Genomic DNA, 24,599 nt, shown 5'->3' with positions numbered 1-24,599 from the left:
AGGAGGCAAAGGGGACAACGGAGGATGAGATGGTTGGATGGCGTGAGACGGGCTTTTGGACATGAGTTTGAACAAGCTTCAAGAGTTGGTGATGGACAGGGAGGCCTGGTGTGCTGCAGTCCAGGTGTGCTGGGGTCATAGAGTCAGACACGACTGATCAACTGAACTAAACTGCACTGATTGAAAAAAATATATTCATGTTTTAAAGAGAACATCAAGGGTGTGACTCAGTGCCCCTTGGATAAGGAGATTAGTATTGGGTGTGAACTGGGAATTAATCAGCTACCTCAGCAGGAAAACTGCCAGTTTGGAGTGAAGATGGGAAGCAACCAATAAATGCTGTTGGCCTTCGTGGATTTTACAGGATGAGATGATAGAGCTATTCAGCTGTGAAGTGTGTTATGCTTTTAGACAAGTGATGCATGACTCCAAAGGTGACTCAGATTGTCAGGGCCAATTCCTTGGTTTCAAAAATGGGAATCTTTGATTTGCTTCCAACAAGATAGACTGTTCCTGTCTGAACTACTGGAGGCAGGGCTGTCTGACAAAGACCTAGGGGCATGACACCTGCCCAGCGGAGAACCAAGGGTGGGACCTCTGTCCCACTGGCTTCAGCAGACAGAGGTTCAAGCCAAAAGGGATCCTCAGGCTTTCAGATCTCGTAATTTGCTCTGCTAGGTTTTGGGTTTGCTTGGAACATGACACCCCTTTCTTCTTTCTAAGCTATAAGTAAGCTACCTCACATGGAAGGTGGAACTTCGAATATGTAATGGATTAGTGTAAGGACCCTGAGAACAGGAGATGGTCCTGGGTTACCTGGGTGGGCACGATGTTATCACAGGATCCTCCTACGTGAGAAGCAAGAGGGTCAGTGAGAGATGGGAAGAGGCTGGGGTGACTCACTGCACTAAGGGACCTGGGACACACACGGGACTCGGGTGCTACACAGGGTTCCAGAGCTCTGCATTGCTCCCGCTCAGCCCTCACAGCTCTGCCCTGGAGGGGCTGCTCTCACGCCCCTTTTACTGACAGGGAAGTCAAGGCAGGAGAGCTGGGCATACAGTGGTTTTCCTGGTGTGTGCCCAGTGCACGGGGACAGTGTTCTTGTCCCAAATTATTCTTCTGTTTCACAGATTCTTCTGAGATTCAGGTTATGGAGCTGGTTAATGATTTCCAAGTTTCTGCCTCATTTCACACTAGAGTCTCCACATGCTTAGAACTTCCCCTTGCAGGCACAAAGTCAGACTTTACTATTAAGAGATAATAGCAGATGTCTATGCTGACTCTTCAGATATATTTCAGTCTTAAAATATAACACAGGATGATGCTACTAGTGAGCCTGAAGGAAGAACTTCATATCCTAGGGAAGATGGCCAAAGCTATATTATTTTTATTTTTTCTGAACAACAAAATAGCATTTGTTTTCCTCCTTGTGACTCCTCTATAAGACATACTGACTCTGGTGACTGGGTAGCTCTATTTTTTCAGAAGTTTAAACTATACTGATATGTTCTTACTTATCATGATTTCTAGGAACTCCAACACAAGCTAAGTCATAGTTTACTTTAATTAGTTTAATTAGTTTGACACAATCTTTTTGCACTTTCCTTTCAAATTCTGTCTGAGGAATGTGGCCTGGAAAGCAGTGTCTCTGGCCCAGCTGGTTCCCTCTGGAGCCTGGGCTGTCCTCCCAGAGAGGATGCAGGGGAGCCCAGGGTTTCAGGGTGTTTGTGCCTCACACTTTTGAGCGGGGAATGAGACAGAGTTTGTAACGGGGAGGGATCTTGGCAAACCCAATTGCAATGGGGCTGAGGTCGATATCCTTGGGGTCAACAAGCGACTTCAAGTTAAAGTGCTGCAGGATGGCGGCCAATAACAGGAATAGTTCCATGCGAGCCAGGCCTTCTCCAACACACACCCGCTTTCCTGGAGGCGACAATGACACTGAGACTCTGCCCCAGGCCAGGTAGCAGGGGGAGAGGGGGTGGAAGGGGGCCATATGTCATGGCACCGAAGCAGAACTGGGCCCCATCTACCCACTGAACGGGAGCCCAGAGTGGATTTCAGTGTAGGAGGATCAGGGCCTCAACCACCAGCACTCAACTGCATAAACCTGTGGTAGGTTGGGAGAATCGACTCTGCCAGTGCTCAGCCTGATGTCCCAGAGGAAGAAGGGGGGCCCACGTGGAAGCCAGTGCTCTCAAATTGAGGGTTACAGTTACAGAGTTGGTCACAGACCTTCCCTCACAGCACACCGAGGGGAGGCCTTCCCTGGGGAGGGGAGACAGCCCTATGATGGGGTCCAGGTGACCGAGTACTAGGTTTTGCTCAGTGATCCTTGTTTAAAATTATGGAGAGGCAGGCAATATAGCTGTGAAAGAGTTCACCAAGTTCTATTAAATGAAGTATCTGAGGGAAAAAAATGACTCATCCTCAACTCAATCTCAGGACTTCCAGTGACAAGATGTCATTTAACCTCTCTGCACAGGGAAGAACACACTTGGGTCAGGCTAGGGACAGAAGTAAGGGGCATGATGCAGATCACATGTGGAGCAGAGAGTAGGAATCAGGGACAATCCCGGGTCTGCCTTGCTTGTTACCCCAGCACCCCGGTGCTGCCTCTGAATGCTTCTTACCTGCAGAAAATGCCTTAAAATGGTCACTGTACTTGAACTTTCCATTTTCATTCAGAAAGTGCTCTGGTTTAAACTTCTCTGGTTCAGGAAACTCTTGCTTATCATACAAGAGAGAGTCCAGCGTCGGAATTACGACTGTGCCCTGGAGGGAACACAGGCCACCTTGGTCAGTCTGGTGAACATATCACAGGCTTTCATCCAGGGGCCCCCAGTTGAATTTTACACTAGACAAATGGTACATTTCCAGTTGGAGGAGTTTTTCACCTAAGGGCAGATAGACAGCAGGTGGAGTCATGACTAAATGGTGAGGAGAGCTCTCATCTTCTTGGGCCAGTAGCTTCTCTGAGTGACACATCCAGGGCTGGATGGTACTGTTGTCTGTTTCTGGTTCTGGGACACACCACCACCCCAGGCACCACCTGAGGAATCCCTTTCCCAGACGGCCTCATTTGTGGGGTCACCAGGCCCACGCCAGGCCTGCTGGGGAAGGGGCACTCTGCAGGCAGGGATGCTGGCCCAGCCCCTAGTGTTCAGCAACACTGGCCAAGACGGGGTGCCCTTGGCCCCATCCTGTTCCCTGGAAGGCAGCTGATCTGCTGGGTGTGCATTGCAGGCTCACATCTGACCTTGGGGATGACGTATCCTCTGAACACTGTGTCCTGGGTTGCTTCGTGGAGCAGATTGGAGGGAATGAGGTCGATGAATCGCTGAATCTCATGCACCACGGCATCCAGGTAGGGCATGTCCAGCCTGTCCTTGACGGCAGGGATTCGGCTTGGCCCAATCACCCTGTCAATTTCTTCATGAAGTTTCTCTGCCAAGACATGCATGGAATAAATGCATGACTCCAGGCTGGCCCAACACCCATCCATAGACCCAGAAGATGTTTATGGAGCTTCAGATTATTGGACAATTCATCCACACGTATCAGTAAGAGCTAAGCTCAGTGAAGTTATATGCAGTCTACAGCATTCACATGTCTATTTATGGACTCCATTCTCTTAGATGGTCATGGCTAGGCCAGTGCTTGTCTTCACGCCAGGAGTAGAGAATAAAAAAGGATCTTGGGGATTTCTAGCAGGAGGGAACTCTGTATTAACTGTTACCCCAGGCTGGCTTATTGCATGCTTCTTCGGAGTATGGAGGCGAATGGAGAATGGAAAGACGAGCATGGTGCCCTCCTGAAGGGCCTTGGAGGAAGGACTCTGGAAGTCCCTCTCCTGGCAAAGGCAACAGCAGCCTTTGGCAGTTGCTTGGCCTTGCTAGGTTTGAGGTTGCCTGTGGGCCTTTGTAATATGTTGAGAGAGCTACACAGCTCCCTGCAGTATGGTAACCAAGCAAAAAAATTTCAGCTCATATAACAATACAGATGTTATTACTTAGTAAATGGTAAATACTAACTAAATACTTAGCAACTGGTAAATGTAAGAAGCTCTATATGGGATCCTACACAGCACTCCAGGAAGACTGCAGTCTGGGGTGGGCGGGGAAGCCAGGGAGGTGAGGTGGGTCCTCAGCTGGCTCTGCAATCTACTTTCTTTTCAAGAGCTCTGAGTCAGTACTGCAAAATGGTAACACGTTAAATTTGGCAATGGATGTATAGATGACTGTCATATTTATTTTCTTTTTCTCTATACTGGAAATTTGTCATAATTAATAATATAAAACAATTTTGGAGGCTGTGGATCTCCTAGCGCAGAGTGGTCAGAGCTCCTTCAAAACTGCCACGGAACCCATAGGGCCATTGCTCTGTGGACTCTGGGCTCCTTCCCCTTACTTGTCTGTCTGGTAGAAAGGCAAAGGCCTTGGAGTCAGATGGACCAAGTCTGACCCTGGATGGGTCACATACCCATGTTCCTGAGGAAATAACTTCATGCCCTTTCACATCAGCCTTTAAGACCACAGTGTATTAAAGGGCTAATAACCACACCTGGCACACAGTGGGAACCAAATAATTATCATCAGCAACAAGCATGGCTGAGGTGGTGAGGGGCTCCTTGCACTGGGGACCCCCACCGCAGCTCTGGGCCCAGTGAAAGGTGGGGGCTCCAGGCCTGACAGCTGGTGTTGGCTCCTACCTCCTCTTTCCTTAGGGGTTAGTGCTGACCAGCCTGCTAACATACAGTACTGCTCACCTATGGGCCGGGGTAGGGGTGTTTCTAATGCCTGATGCTCTGTGCATGCGGCCCCCAAAGCCATGCCTGACCCACCCCAAGTTCACCTGGTCCAGGAGCTGGGGAGGAGCCCTGAGAAGGAGGGCTGGACCCAGGGTGGCAGGCAGACTTGCAATGCTTTACCTGGGGTTCCTCCTCTGATCCCCCTTCCAATCTGGTGAGACAAGCCAGCAGGTCTTGCCCCTGCCCGCTCCTCCCTCCCAGCTCTTCCTGAAAGGCTGGGTCTCAGGGTGATGGGCACATGTTAACCCTCTCATAAACAGATCATGTCCTGGAGTGGATTCTGGCAGTATGGCGTTTCTTCACTGGGCTCTCTTTTGCAGTCTGGGTGTGTCAGTGGGTGTGGTGCCTGTCATGTACAAGAACACGTTCCCCCAAAGCATTCCTCCAGTGATCCCAGCGTCACTCCCTGTTTTGCAGACAGGAAGCAGAAGCCTAAATGTTCCAGCCTGAGGGACATAGGGTCTCTGTCCACATGTGACAGCCGCAATGTCCAGAGTCCTGGCCTGTTACTTGCCCTACCTTCAATCTCTGGGTATTTCATGAGAATCAGGAGCCCATATCGCAGGGTGGTGCTGGTGGTCTCTGTCCCCGCAAAGAGCAGGTCGGCCACAGTCACAGCGATGTTCTCCAAGGTGTACATGGGGTCTGCACTGTGCTTTTCCTGTGGGTGAGAGACAGGAACTCAATGAGGGAACATCTTTAGGTGGATGAAAAAGAGATCCTGTGTCCCTGAGCAGAGGAGCACCTGCCCGCCCCACCAGCTCCTCGGGGGGCCCTGCCCACTCCTCGGGCCCATCCTGCACAGAACCGTCAACTCGATCGCACAGTGAGGGAACCAAGGCTCCCAGAAAAGGACGGTGGGCAGGGCGGTAGCCTCACCTGGCTATGAGACTGGCAATCCTTCTATGCCACCAAGGGCCCTCCTGGGGGCTGAGGCCCTCCCTGGCCCTGTGCCATGACCTCCAGCAGCCCAGGGCTGACTGTGGGGTTCCTGCAGGGCTGCCCTCGGCCTCCTACTGCCCCTACAGCTGGGCCTTTCGGTCCCAGGAAGCAGGTTATGGTGGGAAGAGGGGTGGGAGGGGGCCCAGCAGATGGAGGAGGCTCTCAGACAACTGGAGCAAGTCATCCAGGGAAGCCAGGCGTGGCGCTCCAGAGCCACCTGTGGTGCCAAGGAGAGAGAAGTGTGGCCGATCTGGGTGGGGACCCAAGAGGATGTCAGGGAGGTTGTGTTGGGAAGGGCTGTACCCCCTTGAGGTCGTGCACAATTTGGGAGTTAAGTCTGAGGAGGAATGCTGAGGGCCTCTCCCCAGATGAGACACATGAGAAGTGGTTAAAAAGCATGGGCTGGAGGGAGCCAGGGTGAAGGTCCCACTCACCCCAATCCACACCCCCCAGACAGCTTCCCCAAGAGAAGATATCTTGTTGGTGAGCTCAACAGACAGCAGAGTGCAGCGTGGCCCGGCAGGCTGGCCGAGTATCAGTGTATGTGTGGTTACGCTGAAGCCAGCGCATCTGTGTAGAACTGAGAGCATCAGAATACACCCAGTGTGGGCAGCGTGGAGACCACAGTGCAAGCCATCATACAAATCTGAAGAAAGCACCCCCTGCCCTGCAAACCCGTCTCGTAACGGCCGAGCGCTCAGCTTCACCTGGGCCGGAAGCTGTGAACTGCAAGTGTACCTTCGCCATTTCTATCAGCATGGTGTCAGTGAAGCCTCGGGGGCAGCTGGGCTCCAGGGACCTCTGGTGATCCTTCACTCTTTCTAAAGCGTAATCTTTTACTTCAGACACATTTTTCTTTAGCTTTCTATGGCTTCCAGGCAGGTACTGTAGGTAGTCTGGGAAATTATTATAAAGCTAGAAAGAGCGGGAGGAAGGGAGAGAATTTTCTTACTATACACATTTTTTCTGGATGCAATAGCGTTTTGTGTACCAGGATGATAACCTTCTCCAAACTCAAATTTATGGCTGTCAATATTGTATTATTTAGAACATTTTGGCTGAAAGTATCTTTTGTGGCACCACGCTATGAGGCCGTGTGAGTTCTGTGGTGGGAACGTGAGCACATAGGCAGAGTACCACCTGTCTGGTGAGGATCAATTTAAAGAGTGAAACTGTAAGTGTCCCAAGACCAGCTGGGTGGAACCGCGGAACCCATGGAAGTCTCCAGAAGGAGCGTTCCTGCTATCTAGTCTTGTGTGCCCGTCTGTCCACACACATACAAATGACCCTTCTTATCCTTTTCCTGCTGTAAACCATCAAATTGAAGCAAGGGTGCAAAGCAGGCAAGAGAGAGGAAAGTGCTTCACCTGGATCCAGGGGGTACTGAGCAGGTAGAAGTTCTCATTGAACAAACTCATCAACCTCAAACTCGTCTTGTCTTTATAGTCAAAGCGTTTGTGGAAGAGGATGTCAGAGATGACATTGTAAGGCGCGAAGCCAATGACAAATGTGGGGTCAAAGGGCTGGCCTGGAAAACAGGGGAGTTGAGAGGGCACTTGACTCATGGGTGCGGCAGGAAGGACATTTCCAGTGCTTGTGAGGAAACACCCTAGAACCGTGAGAATTCTTGGGAGGTGGTGGAAGTGTGAGCCACTTGGGTTTTCCTTACTTGTCAGTGATTCAGGACACACCAGCTACACCCTCAGTGACCACCATACCACCGGGATCAGAGAGGAAACCGACTCCTGAAATGGTGTCTGTGGGCTAACTGTCAGAGGAGGGGTGGGTGTGAGCCCCAGGCTGTACGCACCCTGGGTCTTCCTGAGCACCTCCAGCAGGAAGCGGGCCTCCGTCTGGATCCGCTGCTCATTGCCCTGTTTTCCCATCCCTAAGTCACGGAGGGTGGTCAACGAGAACCGCCGGGTGTCCCGCCAGGTTGGTCCATTGTTGAAAATGACCCCTAAGGAGAGGGAGCAGGAGAGCAGTTACCACAGACATTTTTCTCAGGCGAAGGAGGGCAGGAGTGATGGGCTCGGCCCTGCAGGGGTCACTGAGGGGCCCACTGACCACATAGGGACCAACGCTCCGGTTTGCAGAGAGGCCTTTGGTGGGGAGCCTGGTTTTCTCTGTTGCTCAGGTAAGCTCCTCAATCACAGCCTCCTTGCTTCCCTCACTATGTCCTGCGTCCCCCCACGAGAGGGGGACCATGCCTGACTACCAAGAAGTGCCTCCCACCTCTTTCCTGCCTGCTGACTAATCCCTTTGAGGTCATTTTGCTTTTGGTAATTTTTTTTTTTAACACCAAAACATTTTGTATTAGGGTATGTGGCTCAGCTGGTGAAAAATCCGCCTGCACTGTGGAAAACCTGGGTTCGATTCTTGTATTGAGAAGATCCCCTGGAGAAGAGAATGGCTACCCACTCCAGTATTCTGGCCTGGAGAATTCCATTGACTGTATCGTTCATGGGGTTGCAAAGAGTCGGACAGAACTGAGCAACTTTCACATGAGAGTAGCAGCATAGCCAATTAACACCACTGTGATAGTTTCAGGTGAGCAGCAAAGGGACTCAGTCATACACATATATGTATCCACTCTCTGCAAAATTCCCCTTCCATCCAGGCTGGCACATAACATTGTTTTCAATCATTTTTGACCCTCACATTACAGATACCTCAACTTGCACTTTGTGGCTTCAGAGAAAGTCCTTACTAAAATCCAAAGTCACAGGGCCAGCAGACCGTGAGATCTGGGAAGCCCTCAAGCTGCTTCCCTCCTGCGTGTCCAGGTCTGAGGAAGGCCATGGTCCCAGTCTTTCCCAAAGCAAGTCTGGCCAGGCCTGAGAGGACACTTGGATGGCCTGCAGAGGAAGCACCAGTGGGGCTGGGAGAAGAGGTGTGTGACCCAAGGAGGTAGCCACGCAGACAAGCCCATGGATGGAGAGCATGGCCAGTGACGGGTGTGAGGGCGTCGAGGAGGCCCATTCACAGGTACTCTTCACCAAGTCCAGCACACAGGTAGGACTGAGCCAAGGTCGTGTATTCAGGTGTCCTGGCGCCAACCGACTCCTGTGGGACATTGCATAACGGGCCGAGTGGAAGCTGGGTATGCAGCATAGCAGCCCAAGAGGGCACCTAGGGGAGGGGCATTCCACACTCACGGGTGTCTAGGCCCTCAGCCAGGCCAGGCCTCGGGCAGCTCTGGCCCTCCATGTTGCTGGCCCAGGACACAAGCTGGACAAGCAAGGGTGGCAGGGATCAGGGAGTGTGTGCTGAGACTGGAGGACAGGGCAGAGGCTGTGCCCCGAGGCCTGAGGGCCTGAGATGCTAGAGGAAAGGCAGGAAGGAGACGTGCTGGGGGACCGCTCTGAAGAGCACGTGGTGAGGAGAGGAGGTGGTTGAGGAGGGAGGGGCAGGAAAGAAGGGAGTGGAGTTTAAAAATGTTTGGGGGAGGATTGTGTAGAAAGAAAAGAAGATACAGAAAAATGTGAGAAGAGACAAAGAGAGAGAGAGATAGAGAGGCAGAGATGGTGAGATGCAGAGACAGATGAAGAGACAGATCCCAGAGGAGCGCCATCATTTGGGATCAAACAGGCTGAAACGGAGGCAAGGAAGCTCCCCTTCCAGAGCTTCACAGACTGACTGAAGTGATGGGCGGCCCTCTCAGCACATTGATATGCAGCCACTGCTCCACACTATGTAATGCCAAACATTCATGTCACTATTCCTGGGGACCACAGACCTGGTTCCAATGCCTGGCTGATGTGCAGGGTCAGCCCTAGGCCGTGTGGGACATGCAGTGCGTGTCCCACAGTGTGGGACAGGCAGGGGGTAGTCAGGCCCCTTGTGTCCCAGCTGCAGGATGTGGAAGCCGGCTCCGCCTGACTACTTTCAGGGGCACATGACTTGTACCAGGGCTCCCTGGATGCCCCTGACCATGATAAAGCTCTTTGACTCCAGAACTCCTGCCCTGCCAGGGCTCTCCTCCAGTAAACCTCCTCTGTGTAAATGACAAAGCTTAGGTGTTTAATTTGGTTTCAGGAGCTCCTAAGAAGAAAAACAAAAGCACAGTATCTAAGAAAGACGATCAAATGCCTCAGAAATGCAGACTGGAAAATTAAGGCAAGAAGTCCATATACAACTGTAAGCACATCAGTTTGGAAATTCTCCATAAAATGAATAAGAGTTTTCCAGAAGCTCATCACCAAAAGTCACTCAGGACGAACGAGGGTTCCAAGTTTTGTAGGTAAAAGGAACACTGTTTCACCCTAATCTGCTTTAGAATCTCACTTAAACATGGGAGAGCAAGCAGCAAAGGACAAGAGGCTGAGGTCAGAGGACAGCAGGGGGGCTGGGAGCCTTCAGGGCTGGGAGGGCAGGAGGGGCACCCCCACCAGCCGGTGTCCCCCACCCTGGCTCCATGACTTCCCAGGAGATGCAGACGGTGGAGTCTAAAGTCAGGACTCTGGAAAATACTCCAATAAAGACCAGTTAGATCCCCAGGCTTCCTCCCCTGCATAGGGGAACTCCTAGGTCTGGAGCCTGGGGGCTGGGAGGGGCAGAGGAAAGAAGGATCACAGGGACATCTCAGCACCCTCTTCCTGATCTAAGAACAGCCCCGGGTGGGACATCAGAGACCCCCTCAATGGACAGGTGGGTGCCATTCATGGGTGAGGGACTTCAGTAGATGGAGCCCAACTTCCTGGAGCGGTTGCAGCTGTGAGTGGAAACAGCTCCCAGGAGAGCCTGGGGACCCAGGGGGGCAGAAAGGCCTGTGGAGGGAGGCACCGCTGGGCCAGACAGCAGAGGCAGCTTCCTCTACCTTGTTCCTCTACGAAAGTGTCGGTCTTGCTGGTCAGTGGGTAGATGTTCCAGGTCTTGTCCACTCTGGTGTGCAAGGCTCACACAGTAGCTTTCATCAAAACACACAGAGCAAGGACTGAATGACCCAATCATCACCTGACTTGTCTGCGGATTGCATCAGCATTCTGTCTTTAGCAAGTTGTTACTGTCACTTCAGGGCCTCCCCCAACATCTCTCCCAGCACCCCGACCCCAAGTAGGACGCACCATTGTTCTCGTGCACCTGGAACCCGGGGTTTTCTCCTCTGCCGGAAAACTCTTTCTTGTAGTCAAGCAGTACCTCCTTCACGGGCTTGTAGCCGTGCACAACCATGACGCGCCGAGAGCCCAGGTACAGGGTGAACACCGGCCCGTACTTCTCTGCCAGCTGCGGAGACAACAGGCCGCAGAGTGAGCCAGCGCCGACTCCAAGAGGAGTCCCATACTTTAAAGTGATCCCCAAGGCTGCTGTTGTTGACCGGGAGAGCCCAGAGTACCTGGGGAAGGCCCTCCCCATGGTGGCTTCTTCCACAGGGAGCACATCCCGGCGCAAGCACACTTGGCCCACGCACCTGGGTGCACCTAGTTCCCCCTCCCTCCCAGACACAGTTAACTCAGAAGGCCTGGCTGATTCCCCTGGTCCCCCTGAGGTCTTTCTGCGTGACTGCCCCCACCTCCTCCAGTCTACTGTCCCCAGTCAAGGTCCTGAACCTCCCTAGAGAGTGAAGCTCGTCAATGCCTTTTAAAGTGGCTCTGTGCCCTAGGACATTCTTTTGTTAACTCTTTTATTAGATTCATCAACGCATTTAGTTTTTAGATTTATGAGCTCATTCACTGATCACAACAAATGCAGTAAGAGGTGTGTGCAGGGGGGTCAAACACCTCACTTTTCCTCTTGTTCTTTGGCACCTAAGAAGAACTACAGATTGACACCCAGCAAGTGTGCATCAGGTGTCAATGCAGGTCCCTCCTTGCATAGCAGCGGCAAACAGCGGCAGCCGTGGCCACATTGGGCTGGCCAAGCCACCCAACGACAAGGCAGTTAACACTGCTCAAGCAGAACCTCTGGGGCCAACCGTGACCCGTGCCCACTGAGCACCATGCCCAAGCTGCATCAGTAGCTTAACATTTTGATTATCACTCTTGGGTGGTACTGGTAATTAAGTTGATTCACAACAAGCTAGTATTGAATTATAATTTGTCTGAGAGTGAGTTGAATGCACACATATTACATCTAATTTCTGAAATCTCCCCCCTCAAATCAACAATATTTCTCTTACCCTGGTGAAGGATTTGGGAATGTTCTTAATATCCAGTTGTAAAAGATTCCCAATGATGGGCAGTGGGAAAGGGCCAGGGGGCAGTTTCCAGCTGCTGTAGATGTGCTTCCAGATGGAGATGAGCAGCAGGGTGGCCATCCACACCAGCAGGGCGACCGTGATGCCCAGGGCAGCCATGGTGCCCTTGGAGGATCTGCTGACTTTTGAGGATGCTCCTGTGGAGAGGCGAAGCTCTTATAACGCATTCTTGAGAAGGAGGGTGAGCAGCTGACCAATGCCACCTTCCTTGTCCTCCAGCCCAAGATATTAGTTTATTATTAGCTGCTGTTGGCCATCATTTCAAAGGCTGATCCCTTCAGCGGCAACTCATTAGAACTTCATCCAGGAACCCACATGGCCATGCCTGGGCTCTGCCAACACTGGTTGCTGGCACCTGCACCAATATCAGTAAACACAGCATCCAGGGGAGCTCCACCAGCCCATAGGTCAGAACGTAGGGTGGGGGCCTGTCCTCCCTTTGACATTGGGTGGACAAGGAGGAGTAAGGTCCTGTTTACATGGGTTTGTTTCTGGTAAGATTTATGTAAGGCAACATCAGTTCTGTGCTGATCATTTCCATGGCAGAGTGCCTGACCTCCTGGTGCAATCCTCAACCCCTGAGCAGGAGTTTTGTCTGAGCAGCCCCAATGGTACTGAATCACCAGCAGCCAAACTCCTGGCCAGAGAAGGAAAATTCAGCACCCGAATGTTAGTCCACTTTGTCAAATCAACTGGCAGATTCAGTAGAGGGGAAAAAAAAAAAAAGTTGACCAATTGTGAAAAAGTTAATTTCCTACTATTAAAAAAGGTGCATGTTCATTATAGAAAATTAGGGGATAATTACTGTTTAGAAGCATTTTGTCAAATTCTAAAATCAAAAATATTGGAATTTTTATTGTGTATGTTAAAATCAATGAGCTATCTGAGTAGATTTTATGTTTTAAAATGTCCTAGCTTTATTTGTGCAGGACACCACAGAGCTCCAAGTTGTTTCTGTTATAACGTTCTGGGTATTTTACAGAGGTTTTCTGTGTGATTTAATTCTGTCCTCTATCTGGTGACATAGGAAGATCTTAATTAATAGTTTCTAATTTTATACTTTTAAATAAGTGATCCATCTCTATGTACAATACAAAATATGAAGGAAAGTGAAAAGAACAAAAATCACCTCTATAGGGGGTGTAGCTCTATGGTAGAACATGTGCTTTGCACATACTTAAAACTGAGGCTGCATTCCACACACTGAGTTCCAGCCCACTCTCCCTCCCAGTCTATTAGCAGTGTGACAGTCCATTGATCGTTCTGTATTTAGAACGATAGCCATGTTACTGGTGTCCGACTTGTTATCTTCCTGTGCTGTGAAGGGGCGTTGATGTCGGCAGGAGTCTCGGGCCTGTTTTGTGGGCTGGTGGGCTGAGGGCCCTGTCGAGGTTCGTGTGCTCTATCGTCCCCTCCCAGGGGCTGATGTGGGATGGCAGGGCCCCATCCCCAGAATGGAGACAGAGCCACCTTGACCCCTCTGTCCTCTTCTTCCACCCTGCCAGGCAGACGTGTCCACACAGCATTTTTCTTTTTGGTTTGTCCTTCCTGTTTGTGCTGGAGGGTCAGGCAGGGTCAGCCTTCCCTGGGGCTCCAGGTCAAGCCCTGACAGTTGGGCATGAGGACAGGATGTGTGTGAGGCAAACCAGGCTCCCACAGGCCAAAATAACTACATGTGGCAGCTTATCTGAGTGTGTGCATGCTGGACAGGGGGCCCAAGGGCAGGTGCAGGTGAGCCTAGACCTCCCAGGGATGCAGCACATGGTCTGGGGCCAGGCCCTACTATTCTAGGTCCTCTGTGGAAATGCTCTTGGATGGCCAAACAACAAATTCTAAATGTAGATACAGAAGTCTTTATAAAGTAATGACATTTTTGAGTATATCTTTTCAGGAGCAAGTCTTTTTTTATTTGTCTTATATTTTATTTAGGTGCCTGCACCCTCTCAAACAGTGTTGACTAACTGGGATGACAGAGGTGGCCTTGCCCTTGCCTGGCAGGAATGGGTACTTCTCCATCAAGATGACAGAGGTGGGATGAGGGGAAAGGATACTTCTCCATCAAGTGTGAGGTTGGTTGGTTGTGGCAAAAAGGCAATCATATTGGGACAATGTTCTTCTTTCTCTAGTTAACAAGGAATATTTAGCAGGGATGAATATTGAGATAGTGAAATACCTTTTTAACTGAGACAATCCTAGGATTTTTCTTTTTAAATCTGCTGGTACGATGCTGGATGAAAACACTGCTTTGTGTATGAGCAGTCTTACAGTTTTGCTTCACAACCAGGAATTTCATGGAGCCACACTTTTTTTTTACATGCTGATGGATTCAACTTGTTGAACAGTATTTTTAGTACTTTTGCATCTATATCCATAGATAAAATTGGGCTTCAGATTCTTATGTCTTATTATGTTCTTCTATTAGCATAGTGCTAACTTTAGAAACGACTGAAATTATCTTCATCTTCTTTCTATTGTCTGGGATACTTTAGAAATTATTTTAAAATGTTTTATTTATTTATTTTTGGTTTCACTGGGTCTTTCTTGGTACATGCAGGTTTCTCTAGTTGTGGTACACGGGCTTTGCATCGTGGCAGCTTGTCTTCTTACAGAGCACAGCTTTGGGCTCGCAGGCTTCAGTAGTTGCAGCACAGGGGCTCATTAGCCGCAGCCTGTGGCCCTGGAGCACGCACTCAGAAGTTGTGGCACATGGACTTAGTCGCACCACAGCAGGTGGGGTCGTCACAGACCAGGGGTTGAACCCACGTCCTCTGCATTAGAAGGTAGGTTCTTCTCCACTGCACCACCAGGGAAGCCCCTGGGATACTTTAAGTTGTTAGGAAATTAACTGAACTTCGAAACTTTGAGAGAAATCACAGGTTAAACAATATGTAAAGGACTTACTGAAGTTGTTGTTATTCAGTCACTAAATCCTATCCAACTCTTTGTGACCCCATGAACTGTAGCACACCAGGCTTCCCTGTCCCCAACCATCTTCCAGAGTTTGCTCAAACTTATCTCCACGAGTCAGTGATGCCATCCAACCATCTCATCCTCTGTCATCCCCTTCTCTTTGTGCCCTCCGTCTGTCCCAGCATCAAGGTCTTTTCCAATGAGTTGGCTCCTCCTATCAAGTGGCCAAAGTATTGGAGCTTCAGCTTCAGCATCTCAATCCTTCTAGTGAAGATTTAGGGCTGATTTCCTTTAGGATTGACTGATTTGATCTCCTTGCTGTCCAAGGGACTCTCAACAGTCTTCTCCAGCACCACAATTAGAAAGCACAAATTTTTCAGCACTCAACCTTCTTTATGGTCCAACTCGCACATCTGTACACGACTACTGGAAAAACCATAGCTTTGACTATGTGGACCTTTGCCAGCAAAGTAATGTCTCTGATTTTTAATAAGATTTTGGAGCCCAAGAAAAGAAAATCTTTCACTGTTTCCATTTTTTCCCCATCCATTTGCCATGAAGTGATGGGACCAGAGGCTACTCTTCATTTTTTTAATACTGAGTTTCAAGCCAGCTTTTCCATTCTTCTCTTTCACCCTCATCAATAGGCTCTTTATTCCTCTTCACTTCCTGCTATCTGAGTGGTATCATCTGCATATCTAAGGTTGTTGATCTTTCTCCCAGCAATCTTGATTCCAGATTGTAGTTTATCCAGTCCAGCATTTCGTATGATGTTATTGAAGTTAGACAATTGTTTATAAAAATTAGAAATATCACCTCAATTAAGAAAGTAAGACAAAACTTTTCCTTTACGGTTTTCAGAATTTATGTGTTCGACTCTTTGCGACCCCATGGACTGTAGCCTACTAGGCTCCTCCATCCATGGGATTTTTGAGTCAAGAATGCTGGAGTGGGTTGCCATTTCCTTCTCCAGAGGATCTTCCCAACCCAGGGATTGAACCCAGGTCTCCTGCATTGTAGGCAGATGCTTTACCATCTGAGCCACCAGGGAAATGTTCTTTCAGAATTTAGATCATGTTTAAAAAGAACTCCATTTTGAGATTACCAAACATTGATGTTATATTGTTGTCTCTGTTAATTGCTTTTTAATCATGTCTTGGAGTACATCAAGGCTATATATTGTCACCCTGCTTATTTAACTTATATGCAGAGTACATCATGAGAAACGCTAGGCTGGAAGAAGCACAAGCTGGAATCAAGATTGCCAGGAGAAATATTAAGAACCTCAGATATGCAGATGACACCACCCTTATGGCTGAAAGTGAAGAAGAACTAAAGAGCCTCTTGATGAAAGAGAAGAGTGAAAAAGTTGGCTTAAAGCTCAACATTCAGAAAACCAAGATCATGGCATCCTGTCCCATCACTTCATGGCAAATAGATGGGAAAACAGTGGAAACAGTGGCTGACTTTATTTTTGGGGGCTCCAAAATCACTGCAGATGGTGACTGCAGCCATGAAATTAAAAGAAGCCTACTCCTTGGAAGGAAAGTTATGACCAATCAAGACAGCATATTAAAAAGCAGAGACATTACTTTGTCAACAAAGGTCTGTCTAGTCAAGGCTGTGGTTTTTCCGGTAGTCATGTATAGATGTGAGAGTTGGACTATAAAGAAAGCTGAGTGCCGAAGAACTGATGCTTTTGAACTGTGGTGTTGGAGAAGACTCTTGAGAGTCCCTTAGACTGCAAGGAGATCCAACCAGTCCATCCTAAAGGAGATCAGTCCTGGGTGTTCATTGGAAGGACTGATGTTGAAGCTGAAACTCCGATACTTTGGCCACCTGATGCAAAGAGCTGACTCATTTGAAAAGACCCTGATGCTGGGAAAGATTGAGGGCAGGAGGTGAAGGGGATGACAGAGGATGAGATGGTTGGATAGCATCACCGACTCAATGGACATGAGTTTGGGTGGACTCCGGGAGTTGGTGATGGACAGGGAGGCCTGGCATGCTGCAGTTCATGGGGTCACAAAGAGTCAGACATGACTGAGCGACCGAACTGATGATGAATTGAATCACGTCTTGTCATTTCTAAGTAAGATGGGCTGATTTTTCACATTATAATCATGTTTTATTAGAAGATGCTTTATTTGAAAAGCTACTTTGATACATTCAATGCACATTAAAACTGTTGATTTGTCTTTTACTGAATTGTACTTTTTAGCAGCATAAACATATTTTTGTCCCTTTTGATAAATATAACCAGGTATTTTGTTTGTCCCAGCATTTTAAGTATCTCTATGTCATGTTGTCCTTGAGAAACACCTCTACCATCCTATAGCTTTGACACAACTAAAGTTTTTCTTTTTAACAGGAGAATCACATTTCTTGTGACTGCTGGTGAATATGGCTTTATGGTATATATCTTTCTCTATCACTTGCTGAGATTGTCATATTTTGTTTGTCCCTTTTCTTCCTTGATGTTTTGGTGTATTTCTGTCCTGTTGATATTCTACTAATGATTACCCTTAAGTCTGAAAGTACATAGACTTATTAACCTGAAGAGTTAATCAATATCACTTAATCTGATCAAAAAGAGACCTTTAGCATACTTTTCTTATCTATTTTCCAAGCAATGGATCTTCCCTGGTGGCTCAGAAGGTAAAGCATCTGCCTGCAATGCAGGAAATGCAGATTCAACCCCTGAGTTGGGAAGATCCCCTGGAGAAGGAAATGGCAACCCACTCCAGTACTCTTGCCTGGAAAATTCCATGGACTGAGAAGCCTGGTAGGCTATAGTCCACGGGGTTGCAAAGAGTTGGACACAACTGAGAGACTTCTCTTTCTTTCTTTCTTTCTTTTCCAAGCAATACACCACTCCTTCCCAAATGTTAGGAATTTTAGTTTCATAACACTAGTTTTAGATTTGTCCAAATGTATTTTCTTCTGTTTTTGTAAGTCAACTTTTGCAATTACATTAATATTTATAGTCATCTTATCAAGTCAGTATTTGTATTTAAATATTCACTTTACTGGTTTCTTTGCCTGCTTATTCTACATCATATTTTGTATTTCTTGGATTCCTGCTCCTTGAAGTGTAAATTTACACTCAGCCAGGGCTTATGGGGAGAGAATGGAGGACACGTTTGGAATCTCTAGTGAGCCTTTTCTCTGCAAGACAGCTGCTGGCTGTGGCCTCTCCCCACAGGCTCCTTGACCTTCCTCCATGGGTCAAGTTCCCCTGAGCAGTAGATTCAGTGGCAACAGTGTTTTCTATCAGGTTGATGTAGTGTACTGGTTCTCCCTTCCCTCCTACTCACAGGAAGGACATACAGCTATCCCCAAATTTCCTTAAGAGGCAACCCAGCAGTCATGAATCCTTAGACTGAAGAGGTGAAAAGTAGAATATTACTTCTCTGGGTACCCAAAAGGCAATAGATAAGCAAGAAGGGAGTAAAATAGAGACTGAGTTGAAAATATGCTCAAAGAGTTGCTTTAAGGAAGCTCTCCTGAAAATTCCCTCTTACTTTGTATGTAAAAGGATCAAGAACAGACAAATTAAAGTGTGGGCAGGCAAGTAGGTAACATGTAATGCACTCTAGGCTAAAAAGAATGACCTTGACAAAAGCCAAAAATCTCTTCCAAGTTAAACAAAAATAGAGAACACACAATTTCCCAGGTACAAAGGGCCAGCTGGCTTGGACCAGGAACAAAACTTTTCACATCAAAGGAACTGGGGAGCATAAGCATGTGTTCTCTTATCTGCCCTTGGTTCTACCTTCATCTCAGAGCTGCTGTTGAAGATCGCGGATCAAGCAAAACTGTTTACTTGTGTGCAGAAGTTTTAACCCTCCAGGTGGAGGAAGGGGCCCTCCTGGATTCCAGGGGCATGGTTGCAGCATCCTAAGACTCCAACGGCGATGCCAGCACAGAGTTGTGGAGAATGGCAGGGGGGGTCGGCGGGAGCGGGGTGGGGGGCAGGCAGTGGCAGGTTGACGTGGCAAGAGAAGAATCTGCCTAGGACAGTGATGTCTGTGGAAGGAGGATGGACTCAGAGCGGGGACCAGCCATTGTAACACCCACCAGAGGGCGCCAGAGAGAGGCAAAAGGAGAAACACCTGCTGAAGCTCTTTGTTCTTTGTTACACACAGACATCACCAGATAGATGGTTGATACCAAAATCCGATTGGTTATATTCTTTGCAGTCGAAAATGGAGAAGCTCTATATACAGTCAGCAAAAACAAGACCAGGAACTGACTGTGGCTCAGATCATGAACACCTTGTTGCAAAATTCAGACTTAAATTGAAGAAAGAAGGGAAAACCACTAGACCATTCAGATATGACCTAAATCAAATCCCTTACAATTATACACTGAAAGTGACAAATAGATTCAAGGGATTAGATCTGATAGACGGAGAGCCTGAAGAGCTATGAACAGAGGTTCGTGACATTGTACAGGAGGCGGTGACCAAAACCATCCCCAAGAAAAAGAAATGCAAAAGGGCAAAATGATTGTCAGAGGAGGCCTTACAAATAGCCAAGAAAAGAAGAGAAGCTAAAGGCAAAGGAGAAAAGGAAAGATATACCCATCCGAATGGAGAGTTCCAAAGAATAGCAAGGAGAGATAAGAAAGCCTTCCTCTGTGATCAATACAAAGAAATAGAGGTAAGCAATAGAAAGGGAAAGACTAGAGATCTCTTCAAGAAGATTAGAGATACCAAGGGAACATATCATGCAAAGATGGGCTCAATAAAGGACAGAAATGGTATGGACCTAACAAAAGCAGAAGATATTAAGAAGGTGACAAGAATACACAGAAGAACTATACAGAAAAGATTTTCATGACCCAGGTAATCACCGTGGTGTGATCACTCACCTAGAGCCAGACATCCTGGAATGTGAAGTCAAGTGGGCCTTAGGAAACATCGCTATGAACAAAGCTTTTCTAAAGCCAACTTATATATCTTCAAGTTCTCAGTCCATGTACTGCTGAACCCTAGCTTGAAGGACTTGGAGCGTTACCTCACCAGCATGTGCAATGAATGCTATTGTACAGTAGTTTGAACTTCCTTTGGCATTGTCTTTCTTTGGGGTTGGAATGAAAGCTGAGTATTTCCAGTCCTGTGGCCACTGCTGAGTTTTCCAAATTCACTGCCATATTGAGTGCAGCACTTTAACAGCATGACCTTTGTGGATTTGAAATAGCTCAGCTGGAATTCCATCACCTCCACTAGCTTTGTTCTTGGTGATGCTTCCTAAGGCCCATTTGACTTCACATTCCAGGATGTCTGGCTTTCAGTTAGTGATCACACCACTGTGGTTACCCAGGTCATTAAGCAGAAGATGGTGAGAGTGAACATCAGCATTTTAGAAATCAGTGAATTAAATTGAAAAGGAATGGGAAAATTTAATTCAGATGACCACTATATCTACTGCTGTGGGCAAGAATCCCTTAGAAGGAATGGAGCAGCCCTCATAGTCAACAAAAGAGTTCCAAATGTAGTACTTGGGTGAGGTCTCAAAAATGACAGAATGATCTTGGTTCATTTCCAAGACAAACTATTCAACATCACAGTAATTCAAGTCTATGCGCCAACCACTAATGCCGAAGAGGCTGAATTCAAATGGTTCTATGAAGACCTACAAGACCTTCTAGAACAAACACCAAAAGAAGATGTCCTTTTCATCATAGGGGATTGGAATGCAAAAGTAGGAAGTCAAGAGATACCTAGAGTAACAGGCAAGTTTGGCCTTGGAGTATAGAATTGAAGCAGGACAAAGACTAACAGTTTTGCTAAGAGAATGCACTGGTCAGAGCAAGCACCCTCTTTCAACAACAGAAGAGATGACTCTACACATGGATACCACCAGATGGTCAATACTGAAATCAGATTGATTATATTCTTTGCAACAGAAGAAGGAGAAGTCAGCCAAAACAAAACCTGGAGCTGACTGTGGCTCAGATCATGAGTTCCTTTTTGTATAATTCAGACTTAAATTTAAGAAAGTAGGGAAAACCACTAGGTCATTCATGTATGAATGATAACTATATCCCTTATGATTATACTGTGGAAGTGACAAATAGATTCAAGGGATTAGATCTGATAGAGTGCCTGAAGAGCTATGGCTAAAGGTTTGTGACATTGTACAGGCAGTGGTGACAAAAATCATCCCAATGAAAAATGCAACAAGGCAAAATGGTTGTCTGAGGAGACCTTAAAAATAGCAGAGAAAAGGAGAGGAGACAAAAGGAAAGATATACCCAACTGAATGCAGGGTTCCAAAGAATAGCAAGGAGAGAAAAGAAAGCCTTCTTAAGTGAACAATGAAAAGAAACAGAAGAAAACAACAGCATGGGAAAGACTAGAGATCTCTTCGAGAAAATTAGAGATAACAAGGGAACATTTCATGCAAAGATGGGCTCAATAAAGGATAGTAACGGTAAGGACCTAACAGAAGCAGAAGAGATTAAGAAGAGGTGGCAAGAATACACAGAAGAACTGAACAAAAAAGGCCTTAATAACCCAGATAAGCACAATGGTGTGGTCACTAACCTAGATATCTTAACTGCTAAGTTGAAAAGAATGTACAAGAAATGCTTGATGCAAATTAAGGTATAAAAACATAATCCACACCAAGCAATCCACTGCTAACCAGAACTGCCACATCCCCTCCAACTGCATCTGCCTGCCTATCCCCCTGCCTCCCTTCTGAGGTGACCACTGTCCCAAATTTCCCTTCTAATTTTCTCAATAGTTTTATTACTTGTACTGTTTCATTTTTCTTACTTTTGTGTTTCTAGACATGATTCCATCATAACCTCTATGCACCTTGTGAGCTGCAGGTGCCAGTTAGTGACCAGGGTGGTCCACTATCCATCAGATCACTCCCATGTTTCTGTTGCTGCAAAGAGTGTTGCTCAGACCATTTTCATGCATGCTTCCTGGAACACTTTGCAAGAGCATCTCTAGATCAGGTGTGTCAAGGGCTACATGATACATGACACCATGTGACTTCCTAAGTATTTGAACTTATGTCATCTGGTCCCATAACTTCCTGGCAAATAGAAGGGGAAAAGGTGGAAGCAGTGACAGATTTTCTTCTCTTGGGCTCTAAAATCACTGTGGATGGGGTCTGCAGCCATGAAATTAGAAGATGATTGTTTCTGGGCAGGAAAGCTGTGTCAAACTTGAGTGCTAAGTTGCTTCAGTTGTGTCTGACTCTGTGACCCCATGAATTATAGCCCGCCAGGCTCCCCTGTCCATGGAATTCTCCAGGCAGGAATATTGGAGTGGGTTTTCATGCCCTTCTCCAGGGGATCTTCCAACCCAGGGATCGAATCTGTGTCTCTTATGTCTCCTGCATTGGCAGATGGGTTCTTTACCACTAGCACCACCTATTAAAAAGCAAAGACATCACTTTGCCGACAAAGGTCCATATAGTTAAGGCTATGTTTTTTTTCCAGTAGTCATGTATGGATGTGAGAGCTGGACAATAAAGAAGGCAGAGCACTGAAGAACTGATGCTTTCAAACTGTGGTGCTGGAGAAAACTTGGGATTCCCTTGGAAAGCAAGGCAATCAAACCAGTCAACCTTACAGGAAATCAACCCTGAATGTTCATTGGAAGGATTAATGCTGAAACTGAAGTTCCAATATTTTGTGTACCTAATGCGAACAGCTGACTCATTGGGAAAAAACACTGCTGCTGGGAAAGATTGAAGGCAGAAAGATTGAAGACAGAGGATGAGATACTTGGATGGCATTACCGATTCAATGGACATGAACTTGGGCAAACTCTGGGCGATGGTGAGGGACAGGGAAGCCTGGTGTGCTGCAGTCCACGGGGTTGGGAAGAGTTGGACATGACTTAGCAACTAAACAACAATAAAAACTCTTATCAGCTGTCCAAGTGGTCCTGTCCATTTGCAACACTAAGTACTAATGGGTTTTTTAATGTTTACCCATCTAACAGATTAATGGTAGTTAATCCTGGTCCCAATGTGCATTTCTCTGATTATGAATGAAGTAGAGAATCTCTTCATGAATGTTTATTCTTCAAACTTGTATCTTCTTTTGTAAAATGCCTACTCATGTACTTACTCTTCCTTTGTGGTTTCTTTCTCTCATTGTTTGTAGGAATGTATATGTATCCTAGTTAATGATCCTTCTTAAGTTTTATGTATTGCATTGATTTTTCCTTCTCTTTGGGCTATGTTTTCACACTATTTGTCGAATTTTTCTTATAAACAGTTTAAAATTATCAGTCTTTTATTTTGGAATTGGCACATTTTTTACTTTAAAATCTGTCTTTGCCCTAGAAAGATCAGAAGGCTAGTTGCCATTTTTAAAGTTCTGCCTTTCGTACTTATATCTTAAGTCATGTGGAACTGATTTTTGCATATGGTAGGGGCTAAGGATAAAATTTGTTTTTCCCATATAGATGTTAATCATCCCGGGACAGTTAACTAGGCTTTATGGCTCATACGTGCAATTTCAGCTGTGGTGCACACATTGATGCTGTCTGTGAATGGTTTGCTCTGTCTGAGCTGAGACCAGGACACAAACTGAAAGGAAGTAGAGTTTCCTCAACTCAGGAACAGGACTTCTCAGGTCCTGCAGCCTCTCTGTTATTTTTCACCCCTTCCTTAGAAAATGTTAAGTTTCTCCATTACTAAGTCTAAGCCATGGACATCCAGAAAACAGTCACTTCTACTGTTGGGCAGAGAGAGTTCCAGGTAAGGCTGACCACACAGGCTCCCCTACTCTGGGGGTAAACCATGGGCCTCTCCAACCTCATATCCCTGAGCTATGATGCAGCTTGCATCCAGCCTGCTAAGGGACCCTGCACCTGCATGCCTGCTCTGCTTCTCCAAGGCCAAGGATTTCGATCTTCCCTGGGGTGGGGGAAACCGCTCTTTGTCTGGACACCAGCCTCAGATTCCCCTGGGGATTTGCCTTTGGCCTCAAAAAGCTTGACTGTTTGGTTGTTGATAAGAGCATTGGAATTTTATCTTAACTCCAAGCTGCATACTCAGACTTTTTGTTATTCCTTTGTTTTCTTCTTTCATGATATATGACCACTTTAAGACTTACTGATGTTGCCTCGATGATAAAAGGTTTAGAATAGAAGAAAGACTGGGAATGAAACATCAATCTCCCTACATTCTCTGAAGGAAGTTTTATTTGATTGAACATGTTTATCTGAAGAGACCCGTTATTCATCTATGCAACACCAAGAACAAGAACTAAAATGTAGGGAATTCCCTGGTGGCCCAGGGGTTAGGACTTGGTGCTTTCATTGCTCTTGGCCTGGGTTCATTCTGTGGTTGGGGAACTAATTCCACAAGGTTGTGGTACAGGCAAAAAAATAAAAAAGAACTAAGACGCGGTCAAAGAGACAGTTGTTACATGGATTTACAGTTCAAAGTAGAACCAGGGAAGGTTGAGTAAGGCCAGGTAGATTAGGAGTCAGATTGTGTGGTCAAGCAGAACAGGTGACAGGCCTCTGAGCCCAGGTAAAACAAGGGATAGTTCCATGAGGCCCAGGTAGAACATGACACAGGCTGAGTGAGGCTGAGCGGAATGTGGATGAGTTATGTGGGCTCCAGGCAGATATGCGGACAAGCTCTAAAGGCCCAGGTAAAACAGGACCTGGCCATGTGATGCCAGGTAACCAGCTGCAGGAGGCAGAGGGAGGGGCTGTTGGGGAAGATGAAGGAAGTTGAGGGATGTGGCAGG

General features: G+C 47.2%; 1 protein-coding gene across 1 annotated transcript; it reads right to left on the bottom strand.

Moving 5' to 3' along the window:
* Positions 1 to 1,696: 1,696 nt before the first annotated feature.
* Positions 1,697 to 12,050, bottom strand: LOC133070807 (cytochrome P450 2E1). Its single transcript, XM_061163203.1, has 9 exons — positions 11,874 to 12,050; positions 10,822 to 10,981; positions 7,566 to 7,715; positions 7,123 to 7,283; positions 6,494 to 6,670; positions 5,333 to 5,474; positions 3,263 to 3,450; positions 2,637 to 2,778; positions 1,697 to 1,926 (listed from the first exon to the last, which is right to left on the bottom strand). Exons 1-9 carry the CDS (start codon positions 12,048 to 12,050, stop codon positions 1,736 to 1,738), a joined length of 1,488 nt encoding a protein of 495 aa, XP_061019186.1. The 3' UTR covers positions 1,697 to 1,735.
* Positions 12,051 to 24,599: the final 12,549 nt, after the last annotated feature.

This window comes from Dama dama, chromosome 15 (assembly GCF_033118175.1).
Source record: "Dama dama isolate Ldn47 chromosome 15, ASM3311817v1, whole genome shotgun sequence".
Classification (NCBI taxonomy): domain Eukaryota; kingdom Metazoa; phylum Chordata; class Mammalia; order Artiodactyla; family Cervidae; genus Dama; species Dama dama.
The sequence above is the reverse complement of the archived record's forward strand: the minus strand, read 5'-3'. Positions and strand labels throughout refer to the sequence as shown.